The sequence below is a fragment of the Mercenaria mercenaria genome, chromosome 1, assembly GCF_021730395.1.
Source record: "Mercenaria mercenaria strain notata chromosome 1, MADL_Memer_1, whole genome shotgun sequence".
Lineage (NCBI taxonomy): Eukaryota > Metazoa > Mollusca > Bivalvia > Venerida > Veneridae > Mercenaria > Mercenaria mercenaria.
Genome location: NC_069361.1, coordinates 93,180,317 through 93,196,137, shown reverse-complemented (window position 1 = coordinate 93,196,137; position 15,821 = coordinate 93,180,317). Strand labels below are relative to the sequence as shown.

The 15,821-nt window shown below is 35.4% G+C and overlaps 2 protein-coding genes across 3 annotated transcripts in view; one reads left to right on the top strand and one right to left on the bottom strand.

Annotated features, from left to right (window-relative positions):
* LOC123530206 (uncharacterized) overlaps positions 1-15,821 on the top strand; it is a 273,691-nt gene that overhangs the window by 78,734 nt on the left and 179,136 nt on the right. The window lies entirely within an intron of this gene.
* Positions 1,393-15,772, bottom strand: LOC123564389 (uncharacterized). The gene is made up of 2 exons (XM_053537639.1): positions 14,497-15,772; positions 1,393-2,992 (listed from the first exon to the last, which is right to left on the bottom strand). Exons 1-2 carry the CDS (start codon positions 15,718-15,720, stop codon positions 1,586-1,588), a joined length of 2,631 nt encoding a protein of 876 aa, XP_053393614.1. The 5' UTR covers positions 15,721-15,772; the 3' UTR covers positions 1,393-1,585.

The window sequence follows — 15,821 nt, the reverse complement described above, 5'->3', positions numbered from 1 at the left end:
TCATTTTTTAGATATCAAATATTTCTATTTTTGAAATGGAGAAGAGGAAAACCATAAATATATTTAGAAAATTGGTGCACTTAGCTATCATTTTACTCTGAAAAAAAAACCTGTAAAGATGTATTTGAATGTTTTAGGTACCATCTCTACACTATCCAATGTGATTTCCTAATGATGACAACATGTAAACATGTCATGAAGAATTTTTTAATTCTGACATGAAGATCTTTTTAATTCTGACAGACAATCGGACGGAATATAACAATCATGTAGCTCCTGATTCTTGCAGATATATAGTATCGGTGGGTTCATGTCCCTTTACTTGTACTTTACTTGAGTCATTACCACAAGTTTTATAAACATCCATCAGTAAGAAGATTCCTTAGAAACATATAATGTGCAACTAAAGAAACTAAAAGCTGACTCTCAGTCTGTTTGAGTCTGTACATAAGGGAACGTTGTGCGTATCACCACTCGTATAAAGCGGAACTCTGTAATCAAACGACATTGCATGAACTCCATCAAATATCGTACCGAAAGTTCAATTTCGAGTCAAAGTACGGGGCTGAATTTCTACGGCCGCGATCTGACTGAACAAACTGGACTTAGCCCGTGAGTCACACTATATTTTGTTTGTCTGTTTGAATGCCGTTTCAACAGTGTTTGACAGCGGGCAGTTAACGTAACCAGTGTTCGTGGATTCAATAACAATACAAACCATATTCTCCGCAAGTACCACATGAATCAGCGGTGGAGGACAAATGATTTCAGACACAATGTCTTTTATCAAATCGTCACGGAGAACATACGCTTCGCTCGGGGATCGATTTCACGACCCCGCGATCCATAGATCTGCACTCTCCCTATTGAGCTAAGCTGGCGGGCTACACCATCCCTCTTTGGTCAGGACAAAAAGGCTTCATTTTCTTATTGGCATGCCTACGTAATTCGACTGTAAGATATTCTTCCTGAACCCATGTTTACAGTAACGCCACTTGATACAATATCTCATTCTTCCCTCAATTTCATCTTTTATATTTCTGCAATGCCTTCTCATAACACTTCAGTCTGTATCGACTTTCAAATTAGATTTTTTTCTTATACCCTACATAAAATATCGCTACTTTTACCAGTTTTTATAATTAACTAAGACTTGCGTAAGAACCTCATTCTGGAGAGAAAAACAAAATATGTTGAAACACAGAAAGACCGATTTTATCTATACTATATATTGTTTTCGTGTGTGTATTATTTGATGGATGATTGCACGCCCCCAAAGGGCATATCAACTTGCATCATTATAAGCATTTTGTCGGGGGTGAATGGCTGGTTAATGCATATCGCCGGAAATCATATAACATTAACATTTTCTATAAAAGCTAACGGCAAAAGTCAAGTCTGCCCTTTTATTTCAGAATCGAGATAACTATACAATAGACCTTAACTAGAAAAGTAAATTAAAGTATCAAACTTAGTTACAAACTTAGTAAAAAGATAACATTAATACAAAATACTACTTTTAAAAGGTACATATTTGAACAATGTTGATATACACAAATGTATGTCCTATAGGAATTGTAGAATTTCACTTTGATAAATCATGCATCCTCTTTTCTATAAGTTCATCCGAATCAGCAGCATGTTCTGAAATATCTCCTAGTGGGCTCTGTCTTTGTTCGTTTAAATTCTCGTCCGAGGGTGGTCTTGGTAACGAATCTATCCGTTCAAGCGTTTTCCGATCTTCCTTCTTCACTTTATCAACAACCTCTTTATCACCAGGATGGCTTATTGCGTACAACTTTTCCCCTAGCCCTCTAAGACGTTCTCCATATTCCAGATTCTTATAATTATTTTTGTTGACACCATAAAAGCCGAACATGGCACCATAGCAACAAGCAGCTATGACACCAGTGCTGTCGCTATCTCCGCTGTGAAACATTGAACGGCTGCAGAGATCCGGCCATGTCCCGTCATAACTGAGAAGTGCGTCGTAGGCAATCATTGGTGCGTCGTGACCGCTAGCACCTCCCCAGCCGCTAAAACTGAGGGATTTATAAAAGGCATCACGTTCTTTCACGCCAAATTTTTCCGGAAATTTCGGATTCTGTATACCGTCCGATATGCCTCGTAGTTCTAAATAGTCTGTCCATCGTTTTGTAAAATAATCCCATGCATCTACATTATCCTTCACATCTATTTTACTTTCTTTAACGTAAGTAAGAGCTTTTGGCAATGCTTCCATCAATCCAGCTCCCCAACTTTTCACAGCTTTTCCTTGAATGGAATAAGACGTAAACAAAGCCACAGCAAGAGCACCTAGGTATCCTGTAGGATGGTGATGAGTCATACGTCCAGACTCCACACTGACGGCAATAAGTTGGTCTAGGTCTTCAGGATTAGGATAACACAGTCCTATACACATTGCCCTCATAGCAGCGCCACATCCACCGCCTCTGGGATTAAATGGAATAATATAGCCTCCACTTCTACCTGGCTTCAACATATGACAAGAACCCATACAAGTGGCACCCGCTGCTCTCCCCGCCATGTCGTGCATACACATTTTGTATTTATCGGCAAGTTTTAAGTAGAGGCGTTCCTGTGGTTCTGAACTAACGTTTTTTAATTCCGTAAAGCTGAACCATTCCACCAGGGCCTCTGCTGTAGCCAAGTGCATAACCGTATCATCACTGACCATCCATTTTTTCGGATTTACTTTAATATTGTCCACACCACCAAGTTTTTTTACTTCCTTGTGTATTATTTCTCCAGAGTTGCAGAACTCCCATTCTCCGTTCTTATAGCCCAAAGCGTCACCTACACCACTCAATACCATAGCTGCCTCATACCTATCCTTTAAATTAACCACACGATTAGAGCTTTCCATTTTAATTTTAGCTTCCGTCCTTCCTTGTTTATACTTGTTCATGATCTTATAAAAGGAAACGTGGCTTGATAAAATTATTCCCGTTGTAAGTCCAGAGTTTACAATATTTTACACAAATAAATGTATCATGGTCAGTTAACCGTGTTGCCTATGTGTTATCTATAATTAGAATTTACACGATATAAATATATATGCCGCTGTGTACAAATATTTTAGTCAATAGTTTAGTCACAACTCTCCGCGAGATTTGTTTCCCTTACTTGCCAAGGTAGTGGATAACTGTTATACATCAATCTAGACTGAACACCACTAAATCCGGCTGTTCTTTATTTCATATAAAATCCACTGATTTCATAACGTTTTTTTGACATTTTCTAGAATATCAGATTTTCAGAGACTTATATTCCCATAAAGAACTATATATATCGCTACTTTAGAAAACCAAAAAGAAAAGGGGATGTTAACTTTTATATAAGAAAACTACAGTTCGTTAAATACAATTTAACTAAATTACTAATCTTCGCTTCTTTCAATTTCTCTTTTCGAGACATGAAATTCTTACGCCGCCATTTTTACCTAGCATGCGATAGGAACATGCCGATTTCAATATATTTCGATAGAATGCAAAGTGATACATACTGAAACGCGGTAGGGTAAAAGTAAACACGTTGCTGTTAAGAAAAGGCACTAGGAAAGGAAACAAGATTAGCATTATTTATATTTGGACTACTAGACCAGCGGAGGCTTACATTTGATTTGGTAGTGATCAGCCTCTAATAGACGGAGGATACGGAATAAACCGATGTTTCACGATTGGGTTGCAGCACATAGTCTGGTTCCCGACTGGTTGTAAGGATAGCTTTAAAAAAGCTAGAAAGTGGCTCGCTTAGCATTTGTTATGACAGGACAGGGATGGATCCATTGAAAAAGGGTCTATGAACGTTTATAGTTCCGCCTCGAGCTCCGTTCGAATGCACAAGGACGTGGGTTCAATCCCTGTTAAACCCACAGAGTTAAAAAGTTGAAAAAACATATTCTCCAAGGCCTTAAAACATTTAGGGTCGGGCCAAAAATTTAGGGTAGGCCGAGATACCGAAAACAAACATTTTTTTTACGCCTTATGTTCTTAAATGACCTAAAAAAGAAAGAATAGAAAAGTACGGGTCATGTAGATCTATCTCCTAAGAACGAATTTCCTGTCTGTCAGGTCAACACTATGGAATATCTTCCAAACTACATGAGTACATTGTAATACAGGTTGTTTACATTTCTATAAATGCAAAAAATCTTCTTGAAAATGCTACCAAAATGTATAGGTCCACAATGAAATAAAAACACTAACTGGGAGCCAGGAATTGAAGATGTTCGGCGTTTTAGGTTGTTTTCATAGTAAAATTCTATCGTATGGCCAGCATGAGACGTAGAGAGTAAACAGACAACCTGGTCAAATGACGTCGCCGACCTGTAACATTGTACATTTCCAATAAAACTGGTTGATGAGAGAAGAAATCGCTATTATTGTTAAGGATGTAGGAGCAAATTTTTTCTAACGGTAAGATTTTTTTCATACTCTGTGAGCTTGAAGAACATTTGTTTCCAAGACAAACAGGAGGAGAAAAAACATAGGTCACCGAACTCGTTTTAATTTTATAGGGCATTTTCTTCACCCACTGCTTTTAAAGCATTTCTGAAATTTTGTAAAATTAGAAAAATGGTGGTACTTTATATAACATATAATATCCCACTTAATGTTATAGGGATTTCAGGTGTTACAGGTTAATATGAATACAAGGTGATACCAGTAATATATAAGCATAAATGTCACTAGCAATTCTCTTTCATTTTTACATATTGATATAATTACCCCACCCACTTTACTGTCAATGGAAAAACGTATTTCGACCTACAAAAAAAATTCTGACGTTAAGATTTTCAAAACTTTTACAGCTTTAATGACCCACAACAATGCTTCAAAATGGAAAGAAAAAAAGAAAAAAAGTTGGGATCACCGTGCATCTAAGAGATTTATTAAGAAAAAACTGTTAAAAATTGGTGAATTTTGATATTTTTTGTTCTTTTTGCTTTAATATATGTTTTCTAGATAATATAATGTGCTATCTTGAAAACTTTTATTTCAATTATAGCTTATTATTATATGTATCAGTCAGGAAAATTTCAAAACCAAACCTGATCTACTTTAATAGATATTTGACATTACCTACCCCTACCCCATTGTAAATCTTACGTCAATTTTAGGCAAATACCAGCCAAAAATAAGGGTGAAAACATTTTTTTCGCAAACAGTAGAATCTGTTTGGTTAAATGGTACATTATTAGCCATATTTTAATTATCTATCATTAATTTTTGGCAAAACGTTTGTTAGAAAGCAATATTCGGAGAAGCATTTTTCAAAATGGCGGATATCCTGAAAAAAAAAGCGCTCGTACATCCTTAAGAGCAACCTTTCCACTAAAAATCTACACTGTATAGTATATTTTGCATCAATTTCAGCATGACTCATGATGCTAAAAGGAAAGCATGGGTCTCAAAACCTCAATATCGCCGGCAGATTTTTATTATGTTTAAGGGGACGCATACTTTGAAATTAGAAAAAAGTGGGTGGGGTATTATAAAATTTACCTGCAAAAAAGTACAAGGTTTTGGTAAATGAAATGAATACTGTTTCAACTGTTATAAGTACACAAAGGATTGCTCACTAAAATAAAAATGAGAAAAACTGAAACAAGAAAGTTATTGTTGAATTACGTAAGACTTCTTGTGTACATTCAAAGTCAACAATTAAGACTTTTTGGTGCGAAAATAATAGTGCTTCACTTTGTCTAAACATTTATCAATGTCCTACAGATTCTAATTTAAAGAAAGAATGTGAAATAAGTTCACTGTCTTGCTTTTCATTTCGCATATGTGAGCTAAAACACATTATTTAGTTTGTTTACAAAGTAGTGCATAAGAAAAGATACGGTGGTCAAGGAATGCCACATTACAATACTAAAAGAGTATATTCCCCTTAATACATTAAACATTTATCGTTACAGAAGTCTAGTGGCTTACAATAAAGGCCTAGAAATGTTGCCATTATTAATTTTTAACTTGGTATTCATGAACTACAATGCACTTAAATATCAAAACACATTCAACAAACTTTTGAAAATGTATTGTCTTAAAAATCCCTAAAATAAGGTATGAAATTTGGTTGAGAGGTCCAATCAATGTGTATTTGTGCAAAAGCAACATTCTAATCTTGTTCACAAAAGTTACTAATAAACAGCAGGAATGTCAATGATCAAAACTGGACGAATATACAGTTATCCTCACTTTAATGTCATTTATAATTTGTCCTTGAATTCTCCACCATACTTTTCATAACTCTGTTTGCACGAGTTGCAGGAGAATGCTGTCATTCACGTAAAAAAAAACGGGGTCAAATAAGTTTTAAATGCAATATCATCTAAACGTAATTAATGGATTATGCAGTTCAAGATAAACTTTATCTCATATCGTAACGAACATGTATAATGTTGTAACAACAACTTTACTTACACTGATTTATGTAGCAGTCGGTTTATAAGTGACTTTATTGATTCATTTTGTGTTTTGTTATTGTTGTCAAAAAGTATAACGGAAGTGCCTCACAACTGAAGCGGAAACCAGTTTGATGCGCAAAGTAGTCCACTGTAAGTAATATTATTTGACAAATGTCCACAGAAATTAATAATTTTCTAATATTAAAGACGAATATCTGAATAGGATTCATTATTTGATAAGAAATTTTAATCATCGACATGTTTTTTTAAAAATCGTACACGTGCTGACACCTAAGTTGTCTCCCGTTGTTTATTAGAGTTACCTTTCGTCCGGCGCAGTAATACATTTGCAGTGAATCGCCGAGAAGTCGTGGGAAAATTAAAAACCATGTAAACAAACTAAAATTAACCACCTTTTCAAGATGAATTTCAAGTGATCGACATTATGCATTTAACCCGCCTGACCTGTGTAGCATATTAGATATCTGTTCTAAGGTATTCATTGTGTAGAATGTCATGTTATGCCCTTGCAATGCTAATCCCACTCTGATTTTTTTGTTTACATTTTTTATCAATGAGAAATATGGCGTCCATCCCGAGATGAACAGACGTGGCGTTAAATTTTTACATGTTTAAGCAAACCTGGTGTGTTAGAAAGAAAATCTCATCCCTTCAACATTATTTGGAACACTGTTATTGTAAAAAACCTGTATTTTCCTTATACAAAAGCTTAATATTTTGTGTTGAATGTACTTTCACAAAGACCTCTGTTTTCCTATTACATTCATAGTACCACATCCTTATCCACAAAATACTGAATATTACAGGTGTCCATCAGTATTATATCAGTTTAGGAATATGTTTTTTATTTTCCCACCATCGATTTCTTGAATATGCACCCCTTCCGCATTGCTGTATGAACTGTGAATGTAGCAATATGCGTCCCCTTAAAAAGTTGTATGTGAGCGAAACGTCCACAGTGGAATAACCTTATGCATTACTAGTATTTAAGTAAATTCTATGTAAGGCTATAAAAAGAAACATGGAAATTTAAGAAAAGAAACAACTTCGTATATTTTTTTGTGTCTAATAGTCCTTTGTCGCCAAATATGGGAAATCTACAGGACAAAATACAAAGTAGAACATATATCTTCCTTACATATGATGTGATTTTCATGAGCCTAATACTGAAAATCTAGAAATGCCGGAAACGGTTGTGATTTTGAAAATGTTTGAGTGAGGAAAGTTGGGAAGAGATGCCCAAGATAAAAGTAGTATAGGAACACAGATTGTCCATAAGAAAGCCGTTGGAAAAAGTGTGAAAATGTACAGAATGGAAATTAACATCTTTGGACTGAAGGAAAGCAACCACAAGCAAAAGCTGTATTAGAACAGAGAACAAAATTATGTACAGATGTTGTTAGTGTGGTTTAGAATGAGAGGATAATTCCCGCATAATGCCCTAAAATAGATGTTGTCGAGACTTAAACGGAAAAGAAATACAAAAGAGTACTAAGATCACCATTTTGATTATTTTGGAAATGCATCGTTCGCATGTACCCAGAAATTGTCAATAGGAATTTTGTTGTTAAAAAAAACAAGAACAATATAATAAATGAAAGTGCAGATGAAGACATTTCCTTACCATCAGGCAGAAATATACTGAGATTTAAAACCGGGCGCATGTTTCTGATGATGTGCTGATATTGTTATAGAAGTCTATAATCATGAATACATTCAGATGTTATAAAGCTATATGTTTATATATTAAATCTACGTGACAAACTTTCACTGTAGATTTACTGGACTGTATGCTATAGTTCACTAATTTCTTTTATGTAATGCAGGTATATACACAAAATATCAGAGAAAGCAATAATGAAGTCAAAGATACAAATTATTTCGCATATTGTGTTGATATTTTATGACACTGTTATGTCATTTATTTAAGTATTTCACGATGGAAGAAGATGGTTCTTGAGTATTTTTGCAAAATTCACATATTATGTTAAATGGTTAATTGTTTTACTGTTATTTTGTTGCGAATAGTTTATACTTTGACAGGTTTAGTTATAGCCAAATCGATAACCTGATCGACAATCTAGGAGCCAGACTGGTGCAATCTACGAGACAATGAAAGAAAGCACTTGAATCATTATCATTGTACCTTTGGCAAAACTAGAATAGTCTCGTGAAAATATCAATATATTATTGATTCACTTAGACGGCATATACTAAATATATGTGTTTGCTTGTTTTTATTTTATTTAAATAAAAAGAGAAGGTATATTGAAAAATAGAATCAACAGCAAATATTTTCTTTGTTTATTTGTCTAAAAGAAAAAGTTACTTAACAATATCAATACAATAACATATATTAAACAATACATACTTCTGTAGCTTTGATAATTGACATACATATTTCTTTTGTAACAACTTGTATCATTTGCATGTAAATTAATGATAGTATTGTTGTAAAATTTATCATTTTTGAGCACGGTATCAGGGCCGTAGCCAGAGGCTAATTTTAACCGAGGCAGTCTAAGGGGGTCCGGGGGCATGCCCCCCCCCCCCCCCCCCCGGGAAAATTGTTTTCTTTAGGTCGTCTATGGTGCATTCTGGAGGGTCCTGCGACCATGTTTTACTACTTTAAATTTGGTGTTTTTAATGTAGTTTTTACTGAGTTTTTACTTATGAGTATGCGGATCCATAATTCTAAATCTGATTAAGAATTACCTAATAGGCTGTAGATCTTTATTACGGCTGTTACTGTAAAGTCATTCTGAATGGGTGTAATATATCATTTCCGTACGTTTTTGAACTTGAACTTTAATTGTTCATGTAGTTCATGTAGTTGTAGAAACCGTACAGCTCTCAACGAGAGCTGTATAAACAATGATGTTTCTTTGGTCCTTTTGACGCTTGTTTTCCCGCAATGGAATTTGGCACTTCCAGTTCATATATATGTGTATATATATATATGTATTCTTCTTGTAGTTGGCAACTTATATTTTGTTATTATTTTCTATTTATATTATTAGCTCGACTATTCGAAGAATAAGTAGAGCTATCCTACTCACCACGGCGTCGGCGTCGGCGTCGGCGTCACACCTTGGTTAAGTTTTTCGTACCAGTCCACATTTTGACAAAGTCTTTTGAGATAAAGCTTTGAAACTTTCAACACTTGTTTACCATCACCATGACCAGTTAGAGGCAAGAGCACATAACTCCATCAAGGATTTTGGCTGAATTATGGCCCCTTTTGACTTAGAAATCATGGTTAAGTTTTTCGTACCAGTTCATATTTTGACAAAGTCGTTTGAGATAAAGCTTTGAAACTTTCAACACTTGTTAACCATCAATATGTCCAGTTATAGGCAAGAGTACATAACTCTATCAAGGATTTTGGCTGAATTATGGCCCCTTTCGGTTGAGTTTTTCGTACCAGTTCATATTTTGACAAAGTCTTTTGAGATAATGCTTTGAAACTTTCGACACCTGTTTACCATCACCATGTCCAGTTATAGGCATGAGTACATAACACCATCAAGGATTTTGGCTGAATTATGGCCCCTTTTGACTTAGAAATCTTGGTTAAGTTTTTCGTACCAGTTAATATTTTGTGTAAAGTGTTTGACATATGGCTTTGAAACTTTTATCACCTGTTCAGTATAATAGTCTCTATCTGTAGGAAAGAGTACATAACTCTGTTATCTATTTTGGCTAAATTATGGCCCTTTTTGGACTTGGAAATTTGTTCTGTTTTCATACAAGTCCACATTTTGTCAAAACTATTTGACATATTGCTTTTAAACTTTGAACACTTGTTTATCATCATGATTTCAATCTGTAGGCAAGAGTACATAACTCTGACAACTATTTTGGCTGAATTATGGCCCTATTTGGACTTTGAAATTGGTTCACACATTGCCATTTAGTGTAAGACTTATCGAAATCCACAAATACAGGAACATTGTTTGTCTAATCTTTTTTTTCTTTTGTCTGAATATCTGTTGTAATATTTTGACCCCATTCTTCAATCAATTCTTCGAATAGTCGAGCGCGCTGTCCTCCGACAGCTCTTGTATTTTCTTTACTTGTATAACATGTGTATCACGTCTTAATATTACGTATCTTTTTCATTTATATTATAGTTATATTTATTATATCTACACAATTCACAACAGTTAAAACAAGAGCTGTCTGATGACAGCGCGCTCGACTATTCGAAGAATTAATTGAATAACGGGGTCAAAATATTAACATAGATATTCAGACAAAAGAAAAAAATAGATTAGACAATGTTCCAGTATTTGTGGATTTCGACAAGTCTTGCACTAAATAGCTATGTGTGAACTAATTTCAAAGTCCAAAAAGGGCCGCAATTCAGCCAAAATAGTTGTCAGAGTTATGTACTCTTGCCTACAGATGGAAATCATAATGATAAACAAGTGTTCAAAGTTTAAAAGCTATATGTAAAATAGTTTTGACAAAACATAGACTTATATGAAAACAGAATAGATTTCCAAGTCCAAAAAGGGCTGTAATTCAGCCAAAATAGATGATAGAGTTATGTACTCTTTCCTACAGATATAGACTATTATACTGAATAACTATTATACTGAATAAGTGATAAAAGTTTCAAAGCCGCATGTCAAACACTTTACACAAAATATGAACTGGTACGAAAAACTTAACTAAGATTTCTAAGTAGAAAGGGGCCATAATTCAGTGAAAATCCTTGATGGAGTTATGTACATTTGCCTATAACTGGTCATGGTGATAGTAAACAAGTGTTGAAAGTTTCAAAGCTTTATCTCAAATGACTTTGCCAAAATATGAACTGGTACGAAAAACTTAACCTAGATTTCTAAGTCAAAAGGGGCCATAATTCATCCAAAATCCTTGATGTAGTTATGTACTCTTGCCTATAACTGGACATAGTAATGGTAAACAGGTGTTGAAAGTTTCAAAGCTTTATCTCAAAAGACTTTGTCAAAATATGAACTGGTACGAAATATTAACCCAGATTTCTAAGTCATAAAGGGCCATAATTCAGTCATAAACCTTGATGGAGTTATGTGCTCTTGCCTATCACTGGACATGGTGATGGTAAACAAGTGTTGAAAGTTTCAAAGCTTTATCTCAAAAGACTTTGTCTAAATATGAACTGGTACGAAAAACCTAACCAAGATTTCTAAGTCGAAAGGGGCCATAATTCAGCCAAAATCCCTGAAGGAGTTATGTACTCTTGCCTATAACTGGCCATGGTGATGGAAAACAAGTGTTGAAAGTTTCAAAGCTTTATCTTAAAAGACTTTGTCAAAATATGAACTGGTACGAAAAACTTAACCATGATTTCTAAGTCAAAAGGGGCCATAATTCAGCCAAAATCCTTGATAGAGTTATGTGCTCTTGCCTCTAACTGGCCATGATGATGGTAAACAAGTGTTGAAAGTTTCAAAGCTTTATCTCAAAAGACTTTGTCAAAATATAGACTGGTACGAAAAACTTAACCAAGGTGTGACGCCGACGCCGACACCGATGCCGACACCGATGCCGTGGTGAGTAGGATAGCTCTACTTATTCTTCGAATAGTCGAGCTAATTATGTGCACCGCTTCATACTGTCAATATTTCTTAAAACAACACTGTTCATATAGATCAAAACTATTTACACTGTTTTATTGTCTTATATTGAGGCTTATAGTACCAGTTAACCCCTTTAACTATAGCAGTTAGGCGAAAATTTATTTGGCACAACCCAGAACTTGTTAAGTCTAGACTGAGAGGAATTTAGAGTGGGTGCATTTACCTCTTGGGCTGGTAAGTTGTTCCATGTCTCGACCACCCTTAGACTGAAACATTTTAACCGCGTTTCTGTACGAGCCTGTTTTTGTATAATTTCTTATTATGGCCTCTAATTGTTACCATTTGTATTCTTAGTTGAAATACATGTACTTAATTAATTTTTTCATTGCATGCCAAATTTTAACCGAGGCAACTGCCTCACTTGCCTCAACGTAGCTACGGGCCTGCGGTATAATTATCATACTTGTATATTTTGAAAACCTTTTTAGTGTAACTGGTAACAATTCACATAGGCACTAGATATATCATTTACACCGCTGGTATTTCTTGAATACAGATCAGAAGAAGTAAAAAAAAAAAACAATGACTTTCTAATATGTCAATTGACCAGGTTGTCGTTTATTATTGTAATAACTCACACGTTACTGATACGATAATTATGTATTGTTACAACGTAATGGGGAAAAATGATAAAACACTATGTTATATAAATCATTATCATATTCCATACATGCAGGCCACCATGCAGCATATAGAGAACTCGTTAAACTAAAGGGGCTGAAATGAAATAGAATTAAAGTTTTTTTTTAATATCCAAAGAAATTAAAGTAACAATATAAGTCACTTGGATTCACTCAAAAAGGAAGAAGTTTCAAGGTTAAAAGTCATCACTTCAATGAAACTGTTGCATGATAAATAATGTCATCGAATACTTTGAATCAGCAATATCAGGTATCTGTGGTAAAAGAAAGTCTTCAAGCAATGACAAAAAAAGCTGTTGCTAAAGACGTGACATGTTTTAAAGCAGGAAACAGAACAACGCGGAAATTAAGTTTATTCGGAGTATTCGCTTTAGATTATTGAAATATCTCTGTCAAATGAGAATGTAAAACTAGAACATCTATTGAACATAAATTTTATAATCCACTTTTTTAAAGCTTTCATATTAAATGGGAGTAATTACAAAATTTCATAAAAATCAAACAATATAACATACATTTCTAATATGGATATAACTCTATGTAATGAATCTTTTTGTTCATTAATAAAACAAATCTTTAACAGAATACACTAAAAATGAAAAAAAAAACACAAGAGGGCCATGATGGCACTATATCGCTCACCAAAGTTGATCTGGCCTGGTGACCTAGTTTTTGACCCCAAATAACCCAGTTTATAACTTGACCTAGATATCATCAGACAAACATTGTGACCAAGTTTCATAAAGATTGAATCAAAATTGTGGCCTCTAAAGTATTCACAAGCTTTTCCTTTGATTTGACCGGGTGACCTAGTTTTTTATCCCACATGTTCCAGATTCAAACCTGACCTAGAATTCATCGAGACAAACATTCTCACCAAGTTTCATAAAGATTGGATCACAAATGTGGCCTCTAGAGTGTTCACAAGGCAAATGTTGACGGACAACGCACGACGGACGACGGACAATGACCGTTCACAATAGCTCACCTTGAGCACTTTGTGCTCTGGTGAGCTAAAAATGTCATAAAATGTTGCTTAAATGTGATTGGTCACCTTTAGAGTTATTTCTATGTTTAACTCAAGCAGCCCACAAAGGGGGCAGAATGCATGAAATGGGGAGAAGACTTCAAAAAGTTGCTACAGACAAAGTTTCATGAAGATCCATAAAGCGGTTCATAAAAAGAATTCATTTTAAGGTATTTCTATTTTTAGTTTTAACGGTTCCAAAGAGGGACCGAATATTCCCATTTGAGTAAAACTGTGAAAGGCGTTATAATGATGCTACAGACAAGTACTGACAAAGGTCCATCAAGCAGTTGGTGAGAAGAAGTTGTTTAAGGCTTTTTTGTTGTTGTTTTTTTAAGGCTAGCGGCCCCTAAAAGGGAGCCGAGTGGAAACATTTGAATAAACTTGAGAGGAAACAGGGATGTTACATACCAAAGTCAACGTACTTTTGACTAATAGTTTCAAAACAGAGCATTGTGTAAATTGTGGATGATGGACGACGGTCCATCCACCTATACTAAAAGCTCACTTTGAACTTTCGGTTCAGACGAGCTAATAAGGCTCTTAAATGGCGCTGGCATCAACAGCTGAATGTGGAAACTGGCGAAGATATATCCAGTCGTTACACAGTAATTAAATTTGTTTCTTTGATTCATAGATTGATGAACTATTCATCCTCATTTCTAAAGCATACAGATACTTCCTTTGATATTTCACGACACAAAGTATCTGAATCACCGTGATTGATTTTCAACTTCATTTTTTTAATTCATCACTATTTTTACTTGTCGAAGGTTTGGGTAAAGACCCTGTATCATTTTCTGCTTTCGTTTGTTGTTCTTTAAACTTGTCTAGGTGGCTTATCCTATACAACTTCTCACCGAGCTCTCTCAGACGTTCTCGATATTCAAGATTTATATAGTTATTTTTGTTGACACCTTTAAATCCAAACATAGCACCATAGCAACAAGCAGCGATAACACCTGTACTGTCGCTGTCTCCAGCATGGAACATAGCCCTTTTACATAGATCTGACCACGAGCCGTTATAGCCCAGCAACGAATCGTATGCAATCATAGGTGCATCATGACCACTATGTCCGCCAAAGCCGCCAGGCGTGTAACCGATGGATTTATAGAACGCATCGCGTTCTTTAACGCCATACTTTTTGGGAAACTTCGGAGAATTTTTGCCGTCAGATATACCCCGAAGTTGTAGATAGTCTGTCCACTGCTTCGTGAAGTAATCCCAAGCTTCTATATTTTCTTCTACATCTATCTTACATTTTTTGATGTATTCAAGCGCTTTCGGCAGTGATTCCATTAAACCCACACCCCATTCTTTCAATGGTCTCCCTTGGATTGAATATGATGTGAACAAGGCTGTGGCAAGAGCCCCTAGGTACCCTGTAGGATGATGATGTGTCATACGTCCCGATTCAACACTAACAATAATGAGATTTTCAAGGTCTTCGGGATGTGGGTAAAACAATCCAATACACATTGCCCTCATAGCAGCGCCACAACCACCGCCTTTCTTACTGAATGGAATAATATAGCCGCCACTTTCGCCCGGTTTTAAAAGGCCGCAAGAACCTACACACGTGAAACCCGCTGATCTTCCGTTCATGTCGTGCAAACATTCTTTATATTTCGCGGCCAGTTTTAAGTAAAGTTGTTCCTGTGGCTCTGAGATTACGCCGTCCGTGTTTGTCAAATCAAACCACTCTATAAGGGCCTCCGCCGTTGCGATATGCATCACTGTATCATCACTGACCCTCCAGTCTGGTAACGACACTTTAATTTTGTTCACTCCGCCCATTTCTTTCAGTTCCTCGTGAATTTCTTCTCCCAAGTGGCAACACTCCCAGATACCGTTCTTGTAACCCAGAGCATCTCCTACACCGCTCAACACCATAGCTGCTTCATATCTTTCTTGTAAAGTTACTCCAGTAATTACCTTCTTTATTCTGTTTAAAAGACTCATCATACAGACTGTCTATGAAATATTACTCTCCGCATTTAGTCTAGACTACTGACATATTAACAACACTTATGATAATTTCATGCCAACTCAAAGGATGAAAAATT